The sequence below is a fragment of the Entelurus aequoreus genome, linkage group LG22 (genome assembly GCF_033978785.1).
Source record: "Entelurus aequoreus isolate RoL-2023_Sb linkage group LG22, RoL_Eaeq_v1.1, whole genome shotgun sequence".
Taxonomy (NCBI): Eukaryota; Metazoa; Chordata; class Actinopteri; order Syngnathiformes; family Syngnathidae; genus Entelurus; species Entelurus aequoreus.
The window spans coordinates 7,572,323-7,588,745 of NC_084752.1; the positions used below are offsets into that span (position 1 = coordinate 7,572,323).

General features: G+C 38.2%; 1 protein-coding gene across 1 annotated transcript in view; it reads left to right on the plus strand.

Annotated features, from left to right (window-relative positions):
• Window positions 1–16,423, plus strand: part of LOC133639874 (GRB2-associated-binding protein 1-like) — a 122,227-nt gene that overhangs the window by 20,514 nt on the left and 85,290 nt on the right. The window contains exon 3 of the mRNA XM_062033538.1: window positions 11,464–11,487. Within this exon, the coding sequence (XP_061889522.1) occupies window positions 11,464–11,487 (24 nt within the window). The remainder of the gene's footprint in view (window positions 1–11,463; window positions 11,488–16,423) is intronic.

Sequence of the window (16,423 nt, forward strand, 5' to 3'; positions counted from 1 at the left end):
GCTTGTATAGATACGAAGGAAGTGGCCCAAAAAATGACCCTGGGGATGTCATCATTATGGATGTTTTTCCTGTGTTTTTTCATCGTTTTGTGTAACGCTCGCTGCAGCATGTCATCTGAATACAACAGGTTCTAACTAATACGTTGAAATGAATACCTTCTCATTTAGATGAGCATGACGAGTAACCGATTCTGACTGGCAGTACTCTCCTCAGTTCACGTCTGCCGCTAAACAAATGTCACCGAGCATCGACTTAGTTTGTGATCAAAAGTTTGCATTTTTGGTAGGTGAATGTTCAGTTGTAGCTAGAGAAAAGTTGCATGTTTTCCTGCAACCAGATTTTCTCTGTCATTATACAGTGTTTCCCACACATTCATTTATTTTGTGGCGGCCCGCCACGAAAGAATTACGTCCGCCACAAATTTTAAAAAAATTTAATTTTTTTTTTTGTCCTGTCCAGCTTCTCAGGCAAATCATATAGTTGATGTAGATGCCCATATAGGCTGTTCAGATTTACTTTACAAAAGAGAAGTGTAGGATACTTCTCTTGTTGCCTTATTTGTATTTGACCACTACTGTTTTCTGTTTATTTGTTACTGACTGTGGTAAGGACACCTCTGCCTCTGTTTCACTTTATGTTGCTGGTAAATAATATGGTTGTAGTAGTAGGCTAAAGTTAAATTATTTAGTATGCACTAATTAAAGGGGCAGAGCTTTAAGAGACATTTTAGCTTTTATATTTTATAAGATATATTTTTTGTAAGAACCACAATTAATAAATATATTTCAGTGAATAACTTATTGTTCAAATCTGTATATAAATATGTACATAAAGTGTTGTAATTATATTGTAAAATGAATGGATGGATGGATGGATGTTTAAAACAAAACTGTTATTATTAATTAGTAAGTATAAATTTTTTGAGCCTTTTTAGAGAAAATCATATCATTGTAGTAAATTACGCAAATTACTCGATGATGGCATGGTGACCACGCCCATAGCCACGCCCATAGCCACGCCCCCACCGCCACAGGTATCTTGGCAGTTTATGGGAAACACTGTTATATTATACAGGTGAAACTCATAACATTACTATATGGTGTAAAAGTCCATTCATGTCAGCAATAAACTTCAAATGTGAAACTAATCTGTGATATTAACGTATTACATGCAAAGTGAGATATGCCAAGACTTTATTTGTTATAATTTTGATGATCATGGCCTACAGTTTTTGAAACCTTACCTTTTCTGAGATTTTCAAATCAAAGTTTTCATAAACTGTAGGCCATAATTATCAAAGTTATAACTAATAAAGGCTTGACATATCGCACTTTGCATGTAATAAGTTAATATTACATGTTACTAAATGTTACATTCTTTTGTAATGTACATATGATTAAGAAGAATATTAATTTGTTATATTTATTTACCAAAACATTTATTTTCTTCTGAGACCTCACTGTAGGCTTTGTAAGGTCATGTTACCTACAAACTAAAAAATTTCGGTTCGGTACGTACCTCGGTTTAGAGGTCACGGTTCGGTTCATTTTCGGTACAGTAAGAAAAAAACAAAATATAAATTTTCTGCTTATTTATTTACCAAAATTTGTAAACAATGGCTTTATCCTTTTAACATAACAATAACATACATATACACACAGGGTCGATTGCCAGGGTTATTGCAGTTAACATATATGAAATAAAAACTAAATAAGATAAGGCTCAGAATTGGTTTCTTAACAAAACCTTTCTACATATAAAGTGCAACATTTCCACATATAAAGTGCAACATTAAACTGCTTCAAGTTGTTGCTCGGATTAAATAAAATGACAAAACTTTTCTTCTACATACAAAAAGTGCAACATTAAACAGTTTCAAGTCAACTCAGCCTCAGATTAACTTTTCTTTTCCCCCCCCAGCCTTTAACCCTGGTGACTTTCACTCAATTTTCATGTTTTTTGCCCGAAAAATCAGTATCCACGTTGTCTGCAGAAAGAGCAGACCTGCTTGCAGTTAAAATGTCTCCAGCTGTGGAAAATACCCTTTCGCTGGGCACGGAGGTAGCGGGTATGGCAAAGTAGTGCCTGGCTAACTTGGCAGTAAGAGGATATATGGGCTCATTGTTCTTCAACCATAGAAGTGGGTCAAAATCTAGTTTTTAATGCAATATGGTCTTAAATCTGCTGCTATAAAAACACCAACGGCATTTGTTATTGCTTTAGCCCTGCCTGACCCGCCGAGGAGAGGCTGCTTGAATGCGGTGGGAGCTGTGCTTGTTTGTCTTTTTCTTCGTTGAAGCGATGTTATCCATTGTTGTATCGCACCGCGAAACCCAAATGTTCCCAAACGGGAGATCTTAACGAGGCAGGAGGGTCTTCCAGCTCTGGCTTTTTGCATTTTGTAGTAGCCCGGTCGCTGCTAGCATGCCGTGTGTTGTGCCTCAGTGTGCATTGTATACACAACGTGCGGTACGCTACTTAATATGTCCGTGTGGAAACTCGTTCGGTACACCTCCGAACCGAACCGAATCCCCCGTACCGAAATGGTTCAATACAAATACACAAACTTTTACATCCTTAATACAAACTAAACAAAATTGATGCTAATCCACCCTCTTCTCTCTCTCTTTTTTCCCCAAATAAGAATCGATAAGAGAACCATTAAGGAACCAAATCTTTAAGCCGAATCGAAAGTGGAACTGGAACCGGAAAAATCTTATCAATTCCCATCTCTATTGGTATTGGTACCTTAATATTGATACTGGGACAGCCCTCCTTCTTACCCAGCTCTAGACCAACCCTCTGATGCCATACCGTACTAATTTGTTCATTAAGATATTATGATAAATTGTGTCAAATGCTTTTGAACACGGCAGCAGCACACTGTTTACCATCTACCGCATTGCTAATCGCTTCTGTTATTTTGATTAATGCCAATAATGATGAAATGTTTGCTCGGTTTCCGTAATGATTCTCTGTGAGTGTTCCACTTTTATTCATGAATTTGTCCAATCTGTTGTTAGTTTTTCCGTAATTAAAAAAAACAACTAAATATATATATGAGAACCTAAACCTTGCTGTCAGTTTTGAGCCCCGGTAGTCTCTTGATAATTAAAATGTCCTTTAAGATACATTTATTTTAATCATTTTCTGTAACTGTCAGTATTGTCAGCCACTTATAGCACATACTGTAAGCACACACACACACATAGGAAAACTCTTTATTATTTGCATAATGGCATTGTTGCATACTTTTGAGTGCTTGTCGTATTAGCCTGCGAGGGATTCCACACAATAATCTGAGAACCACATGAACACCAGCGTACAAGCTGGGAGTTATGCGTTCACACACATTCCCTTTCAACTGAAAGTGAAGCGGTATCATCAGAATGTCACAACAGAGAGCGGCAGGAGGTGTGGAGCAGTTTCAGGGGACTGGCTGGGGAAAAAAATTATAATAGTGGAGGTGTGTCCGACACGTTTAACTGAGAAGCGAGCCTGTGCATGTTCAGCACCTTCACTCGTCGAACAGGACACTAGGAAGCACGGTTAACACAACCCCTTCTATTGACAATGTCTGATATAGTGCAGTACGCAGTAGGGTTGTCCCAATAACAATATTTTGGTACTGGTGCCAAAATGTATTTCGATACTTATTTAAATAAAGGGGACCACAAAAAATGGCATTATTGTCTTTATTTTAACAAAAAATCTTACGGTAGATTAAACGTATGTTTCTTATAGCAATTTTGTCCTCAAATAAAATAGTGAACATACCAGACAACTTTTCTTTTAGTAGTAAGTAAGCAAACAAAGGCTCCTACTTTAGCTGCTGACGTATGCAACAAGATATTGTCATTTTCCCTTCTATTTTGTCAAAATTATTAAGGACTAGTGGTAGAAAATTGATTATCAATCCACTTGTTCATTTACTGTTTATCTGCTTACTTTCTCTTTTGACATGTTTTATCTACACTTCTGTTAAAATGTAATAATCACTTATTCTTCTGTTGTTTGGATGCTTTACATTAGTTTTGGATGATACCTTAAATTTAGGTATCGATCCGATACCAAGTAGTTACAGGATCATACATTGGTCATATTCAAAGTCCTCATGTGTCCACACTGCAAAAAGTGAAATCTAAGTAAGATTAAATATCTCAAATAAGGGTAATATTTGCTTATTTTCTGTCTGATAAGATAATTATTTTCACTAAGCAGATTTTATGTTAGAGTGTTTTACTTGTTTTAAGGGTTTTGGTCCTAAATTATCTCAGTAAGATATTGCAGCTTGTTGCTGAGATTTTATGAAATATATTGAGTAAAACATGCTTGAAACTAGAATATCAACTGATGCGAAGCTGTGTCATTAACACTCACAAGTATAAAACTACTTTTTTAAAGTAATCATTTCTTACTTCAAGCATGAAAAAAAAAATCATGATGCCGAGCGCATATCATTATGTCAAGATAATGGCACTAGCATTTACTTGATTTAAGAATATTTTTCAACATATTGAGCAAAAAGGTTTTTGTTTTTTTCTATCAAGAAAAGTGCACTTGTTATTAGTGAGAATATACTTATTTTAAGGTATTTTTGGGTTCAGTGAGGATAGCTAATTTGACTTGTTTTGGAAAGTCTTGACAAGCCGAAATTTCTTGTTCTATATTGGCAGATAATTTTGCTTAGTTCAAATAAAATACCCCTCATTTTTATTTTATTTTCTCTTGTTTTTGAACACTGACTTTTTGCAGTGCAGGGATGTATTTCCTGAATTTATGAACATCATATACATTAAAAAAAAATGAAAAAAGATTTTGTGATGCTAAAAAATACCGATGTAGTGTCGACTAGATATGCTCCTGTACTTGGTATCATTACAGTGGATGTCAGGTGTAGATCCACCCATGACGTTTGTTTACATTGTGACACCGGTGAGCTATTGTATCCTCCTATGGTGTGTAGTGAAGCATGTTTAGCTATTCCTCGTCCTGCAGTGATAATGATACTTGTAGCCATGTCTTAAAGCACCTCTTCTTGAGGGCGTTTCAGTGTTATAGCTTCACCATTATCGTTAGTTTTTAAGTCAAAATGCGTTCGTTCTCCCTTTTCTGTCTACACACCGTATCTGCTTGTAAGTACTCCGTTATTGTACGCTGCCGAACATGCTCATCTGCTCGTAAAACCAGCAATGTCATGACGTGACGACAACGCGCCGTCATGCTCGTTAAAAAAAGGGGGGTCGGGGACCGGTACTTTTTAGAGGCAGTATAGTACCAAATATGATTCATTAGTATCGCGGTACTATACTAGTATCGGTATACCGTCCAACCCTAGTATGCAGTGTATTATCATCTTGTGACACAAGCCTCTTTGCTTTCAGCTCATATTTGGGGAGTGATACCTTTTCTTGTTGCAGTTGTTTTTTTTTAGCGCATGTCAGAGTCCATCCAGGCTTATCTTGACACGAAGCGCCACATCTCCAGCCAGTTCCGAGTGGCCATAACGCCAGCAAAGAGAGAGCGGCTAATTAGATCACGTTCGAGGCCAAACCTCTCACTGACTGCCAAATGTGATTTGAAATCCTTTTCATTGGACTGATTGGATTAGACTTCTGGAGCTGGGATCACAGCGTGGAAGGACATGGTCACTGGTTTTTCTCGCAAAAAAAGCACTGTGTAGCCACGTGGTGACATGACATTTTCTTCAATGAAGCATTCACATAAGCACGTTAATTTGTCACCTGTAGGAAAAAGTGGGCACAGTCATTAGTCTTGAGAACCAGCGTCTTCTGCAGTTGGCTTTTGTTTTTGCTCTATTTTTTGGAGTTGCACATTTTGGGAAAAATATCCCTATTATGCAAAACACAGGAAGCTGGTTCTGAGGAGGGTAGGGCTGGGCGATATGGCCTTTTATTAATATCTCAATATTTTTTGGCCATGTCACGATACACGATATATATCTCCATATTTTGCCTTCGCCTTAAATGAACACTTGATGCATATAATCACAGCAGTATGATGATTCTATGTGTCTACATTAAAACATTCTTGTTCATACGGCATTAATATATGCTTATTTTAAACTTTCATGCAGATAGGGAAACCACAACTAAGTAAATTTACCAAAAGTGTACTTATTAAACAGTTATTAAGCAGTGGCACAAACATTCAAAACAGAAAGTGCAAGATTGTCAGAGACATTTTAAAACAAGCTATGAGTGCACTTTTGTGCATGATGTCACTAAGATGACATATCAAAACAACACTAAATTAAAGTGCACTTTTTGTACAGAACGCCACTACAATAGTTTAAAACAAATAAAGTGCATTTTTGTGCATGATGTCACACAAGATATTTCAATAAGTGTCAAATAAAAATGAGCTGCATAATAGGAAATCAAATAGTGTATGTCCTTCGCTATGTGGTAGTTTACTGCGGACGTTATCTCCTTCTGTTGTTGACTATTTGTTTCATACGGTGTTGGTGTGGAAATGGAAGACGCCACGCTCCATTGGGTCAGAGCATTTTGTTGGTGTGGCACCAAACGGAGATGTTGACATGCGGAGTTTCAAGCACTCTTCATTCTCTAGCGGGTGACTTTTCAAATGATGCTACATATTAGCAGTGGTGCTAAGTTGCTAACGCTTTTGCCGCATACTTCTTCAACATCTTCGCGCTTGAAGCCAAACCACTGCCAGACGATGGGCCCCGTGCTGTGTTTTTTGGGAATTAATTCTTCCTTCATTTGTTACCAGATTGGCACCTTCTCTCTCTCGTATTACCACTCGCACCTCTTCGCTAGCATCACAGCTAACGTTACCCATGCTGCTACCTGTCTGCTCTGCGAGAGCGTATGACGTTGCACGCGCGACAGTATGTGACGTACACTACCGTTCAAAAGTTTGGGGTCACATTGAAATGTCCTTATTTTTGAAGGAAAAGCACTGAACTTTTCAATGAAGATAACTTTAAACTAGTCTTAACTTTAAAGAAATACACTCTATACATTGCTAATGTGGTAAATGACTATTCTAGCTGCAAATGTCTGCTTTTTGGTGCAATATCTACATAGGTGTATAGAGGCCCATTTCCAGCAACTATCACTCCAGTGTTCTAATGGTACAATGTGTTTGCTCATTGGCTCAGAAGGCTAATTGATGATTAGAAAACCCTTGTGCAATCATGTTCACACATCTGAAAACAGTTTAGCTCGTTACAGAAGCTACAAAACTGACCTTCCTTTGAGCAGATTGAGTTTCTGGAGCATCACATTTGTGGGGTCAATTAAACGCTCAAAATGGCCAGAAAAAGAGAACTTTCATCTGAAACTCGACAGTCTATTCTTGTTCTTAGAAATGAAGGCTATTCCACAAAATTGTTTGGGTGACCCCAAACTTTTGAACGGTAGTGTATGTAAGAAGGTGCGCCTGTTTTAAGTCTCTGTGAGAAGCAGAGACAACAAAGAGTGTAGTGTAATGCCCGCAGCTAAAAGAAACTGCATGAGAACGCATACTCGAATATCACGATATAGTCATTTTCTATATCGCACAGAGTCAAACCCGACGATATATCGAGTATATCGATATATCGCCCAGCCCTAGAGGAGGGTATACATATTTTGAAGTGTCAACCACAACTAATGCATTGACAGTGCTTGGAGAAACATCTATTGAACTCAGGGGGTACATGCACTTAGTCAGTTGTACTGTGGCCGTGATTCCTTTAATCAACCCGACATTCAAGCTTCGCCCATTTGCTTGCTGCGTCACATTGAACCCCCTAAGTCGGTTTCAGTTAATGTAAGATTATCCCACTTTCCAAAATAACCGACACATCTCATTTTTCTTTATAAATGGTTTATTTATATAGGCTAGTAAGGTACCTTACTAGCCTATATAAATCAACCATTTATAAATACACATTAGTAGGCTAAATGAACCTCTTTAACACATCTCATTTTTCGATTAATCGCCCAGCCCTAGTGACTTGCAGCTTACTAACAAGACGAGCAATCGCAATAATTAATTGTATTTTTTAACCACGCCAACCTAATTGCCGGCAAGCGAGTGTGCCAGGAGTTTGATTTTTGGATTGTTTTGACTTTTTTTTATTTGACTTCTACAGAGTCAACCATTTACGAAGTACTTGCGTTCCGGAAAGCTTTTTGTGGCCAAAAACTGTTTTTATCATCCCAGAAATATTTGTAAAGTTAGAAATTTGTTGTCAAAATTGGATCTGGAAATGATCATTCACGCGTTCATTTCGTCTCGCATTGACTATTGCAAATCTCTTTTTACTCTTTTCAACAAGTCAACACTAGAGAGACTTCAGACGGTACAGACCAGTGCCAGACTTTTGACCAGTGCACCCAGAGCAGCCCATATCACCCCCATTTTATCCAGTCTTCCTTGGCTTCCAGTTAAATTCCGCATTGAGTTTAGTCCTGACATTTTGTGCGTTGCATGGTGGAGCCGCTCAGTACATGACTGACTTGTTATGCCCCTACTCTTCAGGGCTTCAGGCCAGGGTCTTCTAAAGATCCCAAAAACTTGTTTTAAAACCAGTGGAGACCTGGCATTCTAGGCTATAGCTCCCAGACTCTGGAACAATTTGCACCAGTCCCTCCGTGATCTTGACTCTGTTGAAATTTTTAAGAAACCTTTGAAAACTTTCCCTTTTAGTAAAGCTTTTAGTTAATGCACCTTTTAACTATCATTTTTAATCCACTATGTATCCTTTTTATGATCTTGCCCCTGTTGTTTTAATTGAATTGTTGTTTTACTTTGCCTATGTTTTGTACAGCGCTTTGCGATGTTATCTGTGAAAAGCCCTATATAAATAAAATGTACTTACTTACTAATTTACTTACTTGTATATTGATTTGTCTTTAAGCGGTTGTTTTAGCCTTTTTCAATTATCATTTTTCTATCAACATTCTTGTGCGCCGTTGTACATTGAAACCGAAAACCAAACCGACACTCTAGGGATCGTGTGGCCTGGATTTGGCGGACTAGATTTCTGACATGGGTTCAGACACCGAAGGGGACCCAACTCAAAATTCGGACTTGGGGAAATATTGCAAACAAACTGTTAACTAATGCAAGAATCTGTTCGTACATCTGATTGTTCGTAACTCGAGTGTTTAAGTAGAGCTGCAACGATTAATTTAATTACAAACAAGCTTTGATTTCTATTTTGTTTCGGTTGATTGTTTTAGTGTAACTAATACAAAGGGGAAGTGTGGCGTACTTAAACACAGGTAAGAGTGCTCACACTGGCCAAGCGTTTCGGACATTTGGTGGGTTACGAATAGCCTGGTGTGAGTGCGCCATAGTTATCCAATCACAATTGATTGATTGATTGAGAAGTTTATTGACATCTTAAAGAATTGAATCCATGTAATGCTTTAAAAAGGCAAGTGGATGTCACAAAAAGCCAATTGTGGTTCCTTATTAACCATGTCGTTGTGTGAAAGCGTACACAGTTGCTACAATAGATTCTGCATAAAAGGTGTACGTGGATATTTGTCAGAGCCACGGTTAGGTGTCCAATGCGGCAAATTTGCAGGATGAAATATAATCATATATCATGATTTTCTTTTCTTTCTAAAAGACCTTTCAGTCAAGAGATGGAATTGAGATTTTAGTTCTGTTGTTGCCATTGTTGTAGAAATACCTGCAATTATACACAATAACAGCATACAATGCGTTTTTTAGAGGGGTTCAGAAAGTTATGCTTGAAGGCAGGAGAATTTAGTATTTGGCACGTGGGAGTAGTGCCTGATATTTTTGGTCACCTCTCTCGTAGGTGTGCTGTTGTGCAGAAGTGTGCATAGCAATAGGGGGCGGTTGGGTTAGGGTGGGCAGTTTTTTGCCAGGGGGGAGGCGGTGTTTTATTTTCAGTCCATTGTGTCTACTTCCTGTGAGCCAGGGGTTATTGGAGCGGGGTGTTGCAGACTTGCGGGGAGGGAAGTCGGAGCGGTCGGCAGGAAAAGTGGCCGCACTCGACAAGTGTGGGGCTGGGCGGCCGCAGCAGAGACAGCACTCTTGTTGGACTAAGCTTCAAAACCCAGTTGGGATGTTTGGTGAGATAACCAGTAAGTCATTCAGTGTTTTGTCTTGCTAGTTGGACGGTTATTCTTTAACAGCACTTTTAACTTATGTGTTAGACCCTGGAGTTGACCAGAAATGTACATTAGAAGACAGGTCTCTGAAGGTGGTCTTCAGTCTGTAATCTGTAAGCTTGTAAACTTCTATCAAAATACTGAAAGATTTTAGAGTTTTGCCATCATTAAGAGTGTGTTTCAAGATGTTTTAAAGACTTTTGTCCAGTTGTCCAATTGTACCCAAAATAGAGAAGGAATGACCTCAGAAACCCAACTTTCGGATGAAAATCGACCTAAATTTGAAAAACCAGGTCATCAGTTCAGATGCCTTGCTTATCTTTGACTCGCGTGGCAAGTCTCATGGTTATCTTGCCACGTGAGTGCCCTTAATATCCTCTGACAGGGGTGCAAAACAGTTGCCCGTCATCAGCTCTTGTGGTGTTACTAATACTTGTCTTGCAGATCCGTAACCAACGCATGTTTTATGTTGTTTATCATGGTCATTGTGTTGGTGCGTTGGCTCCTTAGCAACCGGACCATAAAACAGAAGACCTTTTTAATGACATTTTTTGATATAAGAGTTCACAAAAAATGTTCCTATTTAAATGTAGCACCTCTGAATTTTGAACTGAGTTACAAGTAATTAGGCATTAATTGTGACATTATTAATATGTTTCTGCTAAATATAGCACCCTCACTATCCTGCAAAAAGTGACAAAAGGAGGCAAAACAGGAAATTTCGTGTCGGAACCAGATGACCAGGAAGATAAAAAGCGCTAACAACGTGGAAACTTCCACAAAGGGGATGTTTTTTTGCCTTGTGTGTATTTTTTTAATGTGGCTCTTTCACAACATGTTTTGGTCTAGGCTGGTTGTTTCCCTTGTGGTAGAAAAGGCTAAATACCGTTAGCGCTTCAGGGTGACTTGAATGTAACTGCCGCGCTCCCTCTCAGTCATACGTGTTAATGTTTAAACTCCTTCCTTTTTCGGAGTTAATACTTTACCCTTATTTCTAACCTCTTCTTGAACGGGCTTTTAGGCAAGTCGCTGCTGTTTGAGGTGGCAGATCATGGAACAAGAAACAGACTTAAGCTTTTGAATATAAACAACAGGTAACCACATTTACTGATTTGTCCTTAACTTCCTCTTGCCACAGTTCTCCGTTTCCCTTCCTGCTCGCCTCCCGCCCCTCTCAGTCTGTGGCCAATCTAATGAATGATATGGAATGATTGCATGGGTGAAAGCCTACTATCCTCCGCCCCCTTCAAGAACAAGCTCCAGTTGACTGTTGAAGCCATGAGATTAACTGCACAGTGATCATACTTGAAGCCGGGCTATTTCTTGACGATGTAGTTCGGCATTTGCTCCTGGACTTTGGTAAGCATCTCTGATTTTTGTGACCAATATTTTGCAAGGTATTCATGTATATAGTGGTGAATGTAAGAGTACTCCGTCCGCAATTGCTTACCCTTCACGATCAAGGATATTTTTTGTTAAGAATTGTGTCAAAGGAGAACGCCTAATTATTACCACACAATTAACACAACATTTTCAATCAGTGGTTATTCTTTTATGATTCCTTCAATGTGTGGATTCTCACAAAGCTCCTGTATGTACGTCTCAGAAAGAATACCTAAGTACCGTATTTTTCGGAGTATAAGTCGCACCGGCCGAAAATGCATAACAAAGAAGGAAAAAAACATATATAAGTCGCACTGGAGTATAAGTCGCATTTTTTGGGGAAATTTATTTGATAAAAACCCAACACCAAGAATAGACATTTGAAAGGCAATTTAAAATTAATAAAGAATAGTGAACAACAGGCTGAATAAGTGTACGTTTAATGAGGCATAAATAACCAACTGAGAAGGTGCCTGGTATGTTAACGTAACATATTATGGTAAGAGTCATTCAAATAACTATAACATATAGAACATGCTATACGTTTACCAAACAATCTGTCACTCCTAATCGCTAAATCCCATGAAATCTTATACGTCTAGTCTCTTACGGGAATGAGCTGAATAATATTATTTGATATTTTACGCTAATGTGTTAATAATTTCACACATAAGTCGCTCCTGAGTATAAGTCGCACCCCCGGCCAAACTATGAAAAAAACTGCGACTTATAGTCCCAAAAATACGGTATCATAAAAATCAAGGTTAAAAGGTCTTACAAACTAATCCATGTAAAAATGCACGCTTTATTGGTTCAGGTGCATTTTATCAGTTGCTTTAAGGTTCGATAAATTGATTAAACAAATTAACACAATCGATCACTTCTTAACCCTCAGTTAATTTGTTATGCTTCTTGTTCGTAAAAATATTGAATCACCTAAATGACTAATGGTCCAGGTGAGTTGAGATATCCTTTTTAATAATTTTTTATCACACGTTTAACTTGCACTTATCTAACATTACGATAGTTTCAGTGTATATTTATCCTCCACTCATGTAGAAAGACAAGTAGTTTTTCTGTGACTTTGTGCATGACATTGTTTTGGTTAAGAGGGATTTTTCAATATTAACTCCACTGTAGTGCAGTTTTACTCGGCTACCGAAAACCTGATGAAGAATGTTTTTTCCCCTGCCAGTCTTTTTCACTGCCTTTTAAAATATTTTTTTATTAGTTACACTCATTAACCGATTAATCAATGCAACAGAAGATAAATGAAGCTTTTTTTCTAATCAAATTCATAAATTCAATCGATTAATTAATTAATTTCTTTTGTTAGTTTTACACATTTCAGGAAAAACAGCCTTTTCACCCAAAACACACGTCCACTGCCTGAAACGCTGGTTTTCAGGAGATTACAGCCAAGGTTCCACCAAATGGTACCGTGCGGTTCAATTGGATGCACTTTCTGTTGCGTTTCCACTGTAGCTGTTCGTAAGAAACATTTTTGCAAACATTTTTTGGCACCCATTCATTCGGGTGCTGGTTGCAAAGATACCCCCATGACTTTTTCTAAAGAAGGTTCAAAGCTAAATGTGGAAGATTAGAAAAAAATAAATTTTGAAACTCTACGATAACGCAAATGTTTTACCACAATCGAAAAACTATACTGCTATGCTATTACATTGACACTAGCTATTTATGTTGCAGCTAAGTACTGCTTTTTTACAGTGTTTCCGCATGGCATTTAAAAGCATTATAAGTCATTGAAAACATTGTGTGAAAGTGAAGGCCTTAATTGGCAATAAAAAACATTAAATGGGATGACTAAAGGCATTAAAAATGTAATACAATTGTAGGACCTGGTCGATAGCCAATATGTCAATCAATCAAACGATGAATGACAATGAACTTAAGTGCTCCGTCTGTCTGTGTGTTTCTTTTCTTTGACTCTAGCTTTCAAACTGGATACAAGAGGTCTGGTATAAGGTCCGTAAGTGTTAAATCCGCTGGACGGCAAAATAAAATGGCTCTGCCATTCGTTGGTCACTGTAGGCGTGTAGTCTTTAACTGTGACACCAATGAGGAAGCTGAACTTGTTTTATACAGGACTCCTTTATTTCAGTCTTGTTCAGTTCAACACACATGTTAGCAACCCTCGTGATGGAGGCACCTCACGTGACCTACGGTGGCTTAGAATGGTCAAACAAGGCAATTCTCACAACTGTCCACAACTCTTATCTGACATTCCCACAGTAAATGAATAATATTTCCTTCAGCTGCCTGACACTTTATACATAACTTGCTATGTACAGTACCCATGTTAAACTACTGAGAGGTTGTAAAATACAATTAATTCCAAATATTCTATTGACTCAGTTTATTTTGTATGCATCTAAATGGCTTATTTGCTTTTTTCCAATATAATTCCAAATGTTTAAATGAATCTTCCATTTCCTAACACATGCATCATTTGCATTATTAGTATGATGTTCATTTATTATTCCATAAAACCTTTTGACTATTAAAAAAAAAAAAAGTATCTTGATTAAAAACGTGTCCTCATGTTTGTTGTTATTATAAGACACTTTCGGAGGATATGCAAAGTCAGGAAAAAAAAAAAAAAGAATAAAAATAAATTCTCAGATGAAACAGTCTTGCGAGCCAATTTACCAGAGCCAGTTTACATTTAATGTACCGTATTTTTCAGAGTATAAGTCGCTCCGGAGTATAAGTCACACCGGCCGAAAATGCATAATAAAGAAGGAAAAAAACATATAAGTCGCATTTTTTGGGGAAATGTATTTGATAAAAGCCAACACCAAGAATAGACATTTAAAAAGGCAATTTAAAATAAATAAAGAATAGTGAACAACAGGCTGAATAAGTGTACGTTATATGAGGCATAAATAACCAACTGGTATGTTAACGTAACATATTATGGTAAGAGTCATTCAAATAACTATAACATATAGAACATGCTATACGTTTACCAAACAATCGGTCACTCCTAATCGCTAAATCCCATGAAATCTTATACGTCTAGTCTCTTACGTGAATGAGATCAATAATATTATTTGATATTTTATGCTAATGTGTTAATAATTTCACACATAAGTCGCTCCTGAGTATAAGTCGCACCTCCGGCCAAACTATGAAAAAAACTGCGACCTCAACTATTCAAGATTATCATTGCGAAAGGCTTACAATTATGTGTGTATACAGACAATTGTAAGCTTTTGACTATATACAGTACAGGCCAAAAGTTTGGACACGCCTTCTCATTTCAATGCGTTTTCTTTATTTGCAATTATTTACCGTAATTTCCGGACTATAAGCCGCACCTGACTATAAGCCGCACCAGCTAAATTTAGGGGAAAATACAGATTGCTCCATATATAAGCCGCACCCGACTATAAGCCGCAGGATTTTGATGTGTAATTACCGTAGTATATAAGGGTTCCTGCTACCACGGAGGGGATTGTCGGGACAGAGATGACTGTTTGGGAACGCAAAGCGTCCCATTTATTAACAATAAATCTTTCAATCATTCAATCAAACTTTCACATCTTTGACATGGCGAACAGCATTCGTGCAGAGTACAAATAATACAACGGTGCAAAGTAATACAAAGTGCTCGCCTGTACGTTATCAAAATAACCAGCCTACCGGTATATGAAAAGTCAGTCTTTAATCATTGTGTCATCGTCTTCCTCCTGCGTACTAAAACCACCGAAATCCTCTTCGTCGGTGTCGGAGAAGAACAGGCCGCAAATAAGCCGCACCCTTGTATAAGCCGCAGGGACCAGAACGAGGGGAAAAAGTAGCGGCTTATAGTCCGGAAATTACGGTACATTGTAGATTGTCACTGAAGGCATCAAAACTATGACACCTGTGAAGTGAAAACCATTTCAGGTGACTACCTCTTGAAGCTCATGGAGAGAATGCCAAGAGTGTGCAAAGCAGTAATCCGAGCAAAGGGTGGCTATTTTGAAGAAACTACAATATAAAACATGTTTTCAGTTAGCTACATAACTCCACATGTGTTCATTCATAGTTTTGATGCCTTCAGTGACAATCTACAATGTAAATAAATAGTCATGAAAATAAAGAACACGCATTGAATGAAGAGATGTGTCCAAACTTTTGGCCTCTACTGTATAATAACCGTATTGGGTCGGGCATGGGTTTTACATTTAATTTAAGTGGCATTCAAAATGGCTGTAAAAAGCAGTAAATAAGATTTGCTAATAATTGTAGAAACCCTGTTTTAACCAAATCTTGGAAGGCCTTTTATCTGGTCAGAAGAAAATCATGAGCGTTGCTTGGAAATACATCCCCCCCTCAACTCCGTTGGACTTGTGTCATACATTTTTAAGTCAGGTGGTCGCGTGTGAGAATAACCACAGCTGCACATGAAAGCAGAGTCGCACCCGTACGGTAACTTGACAGAGATCGCTTGTGGAGGAAAGGGATCGTGTGTAAGATAAAGTTATCTGCCGCAAGCTTGTTTTGATGATTAGCGGCTTTACGGATCCATACATTGACAACAAGCACGCATCGACAAGCGTGCACGAGCCAAGTCGGCCTTTTTGTGCAGAAAGTGAAACCTAGCCAGCTTGTTGCGTCTACCCCTCTGGCATTGGTAATCCTAGCTGGTGTTAACATAACTGGGCCTTTTTATTGCACGTAAACAAACACATGCGAGCCGCCGTCTTTACGTTACGCAGCAGATGCCAGTTTATTTCTGGCCGCAAGCTGGAACGCACCAATGTAACCTACATAGGACATGCCAGGCAGGCTGCATAGCGCAAGTGCTGTTTTTGGTGTGGAGCCAACTTGTTTGGCCTTGTAGCCTTCAGTGAGGCCGCTGTTGCTGCTGCTGCTACCAGCCCTTTTTTTAATACAGCATGCA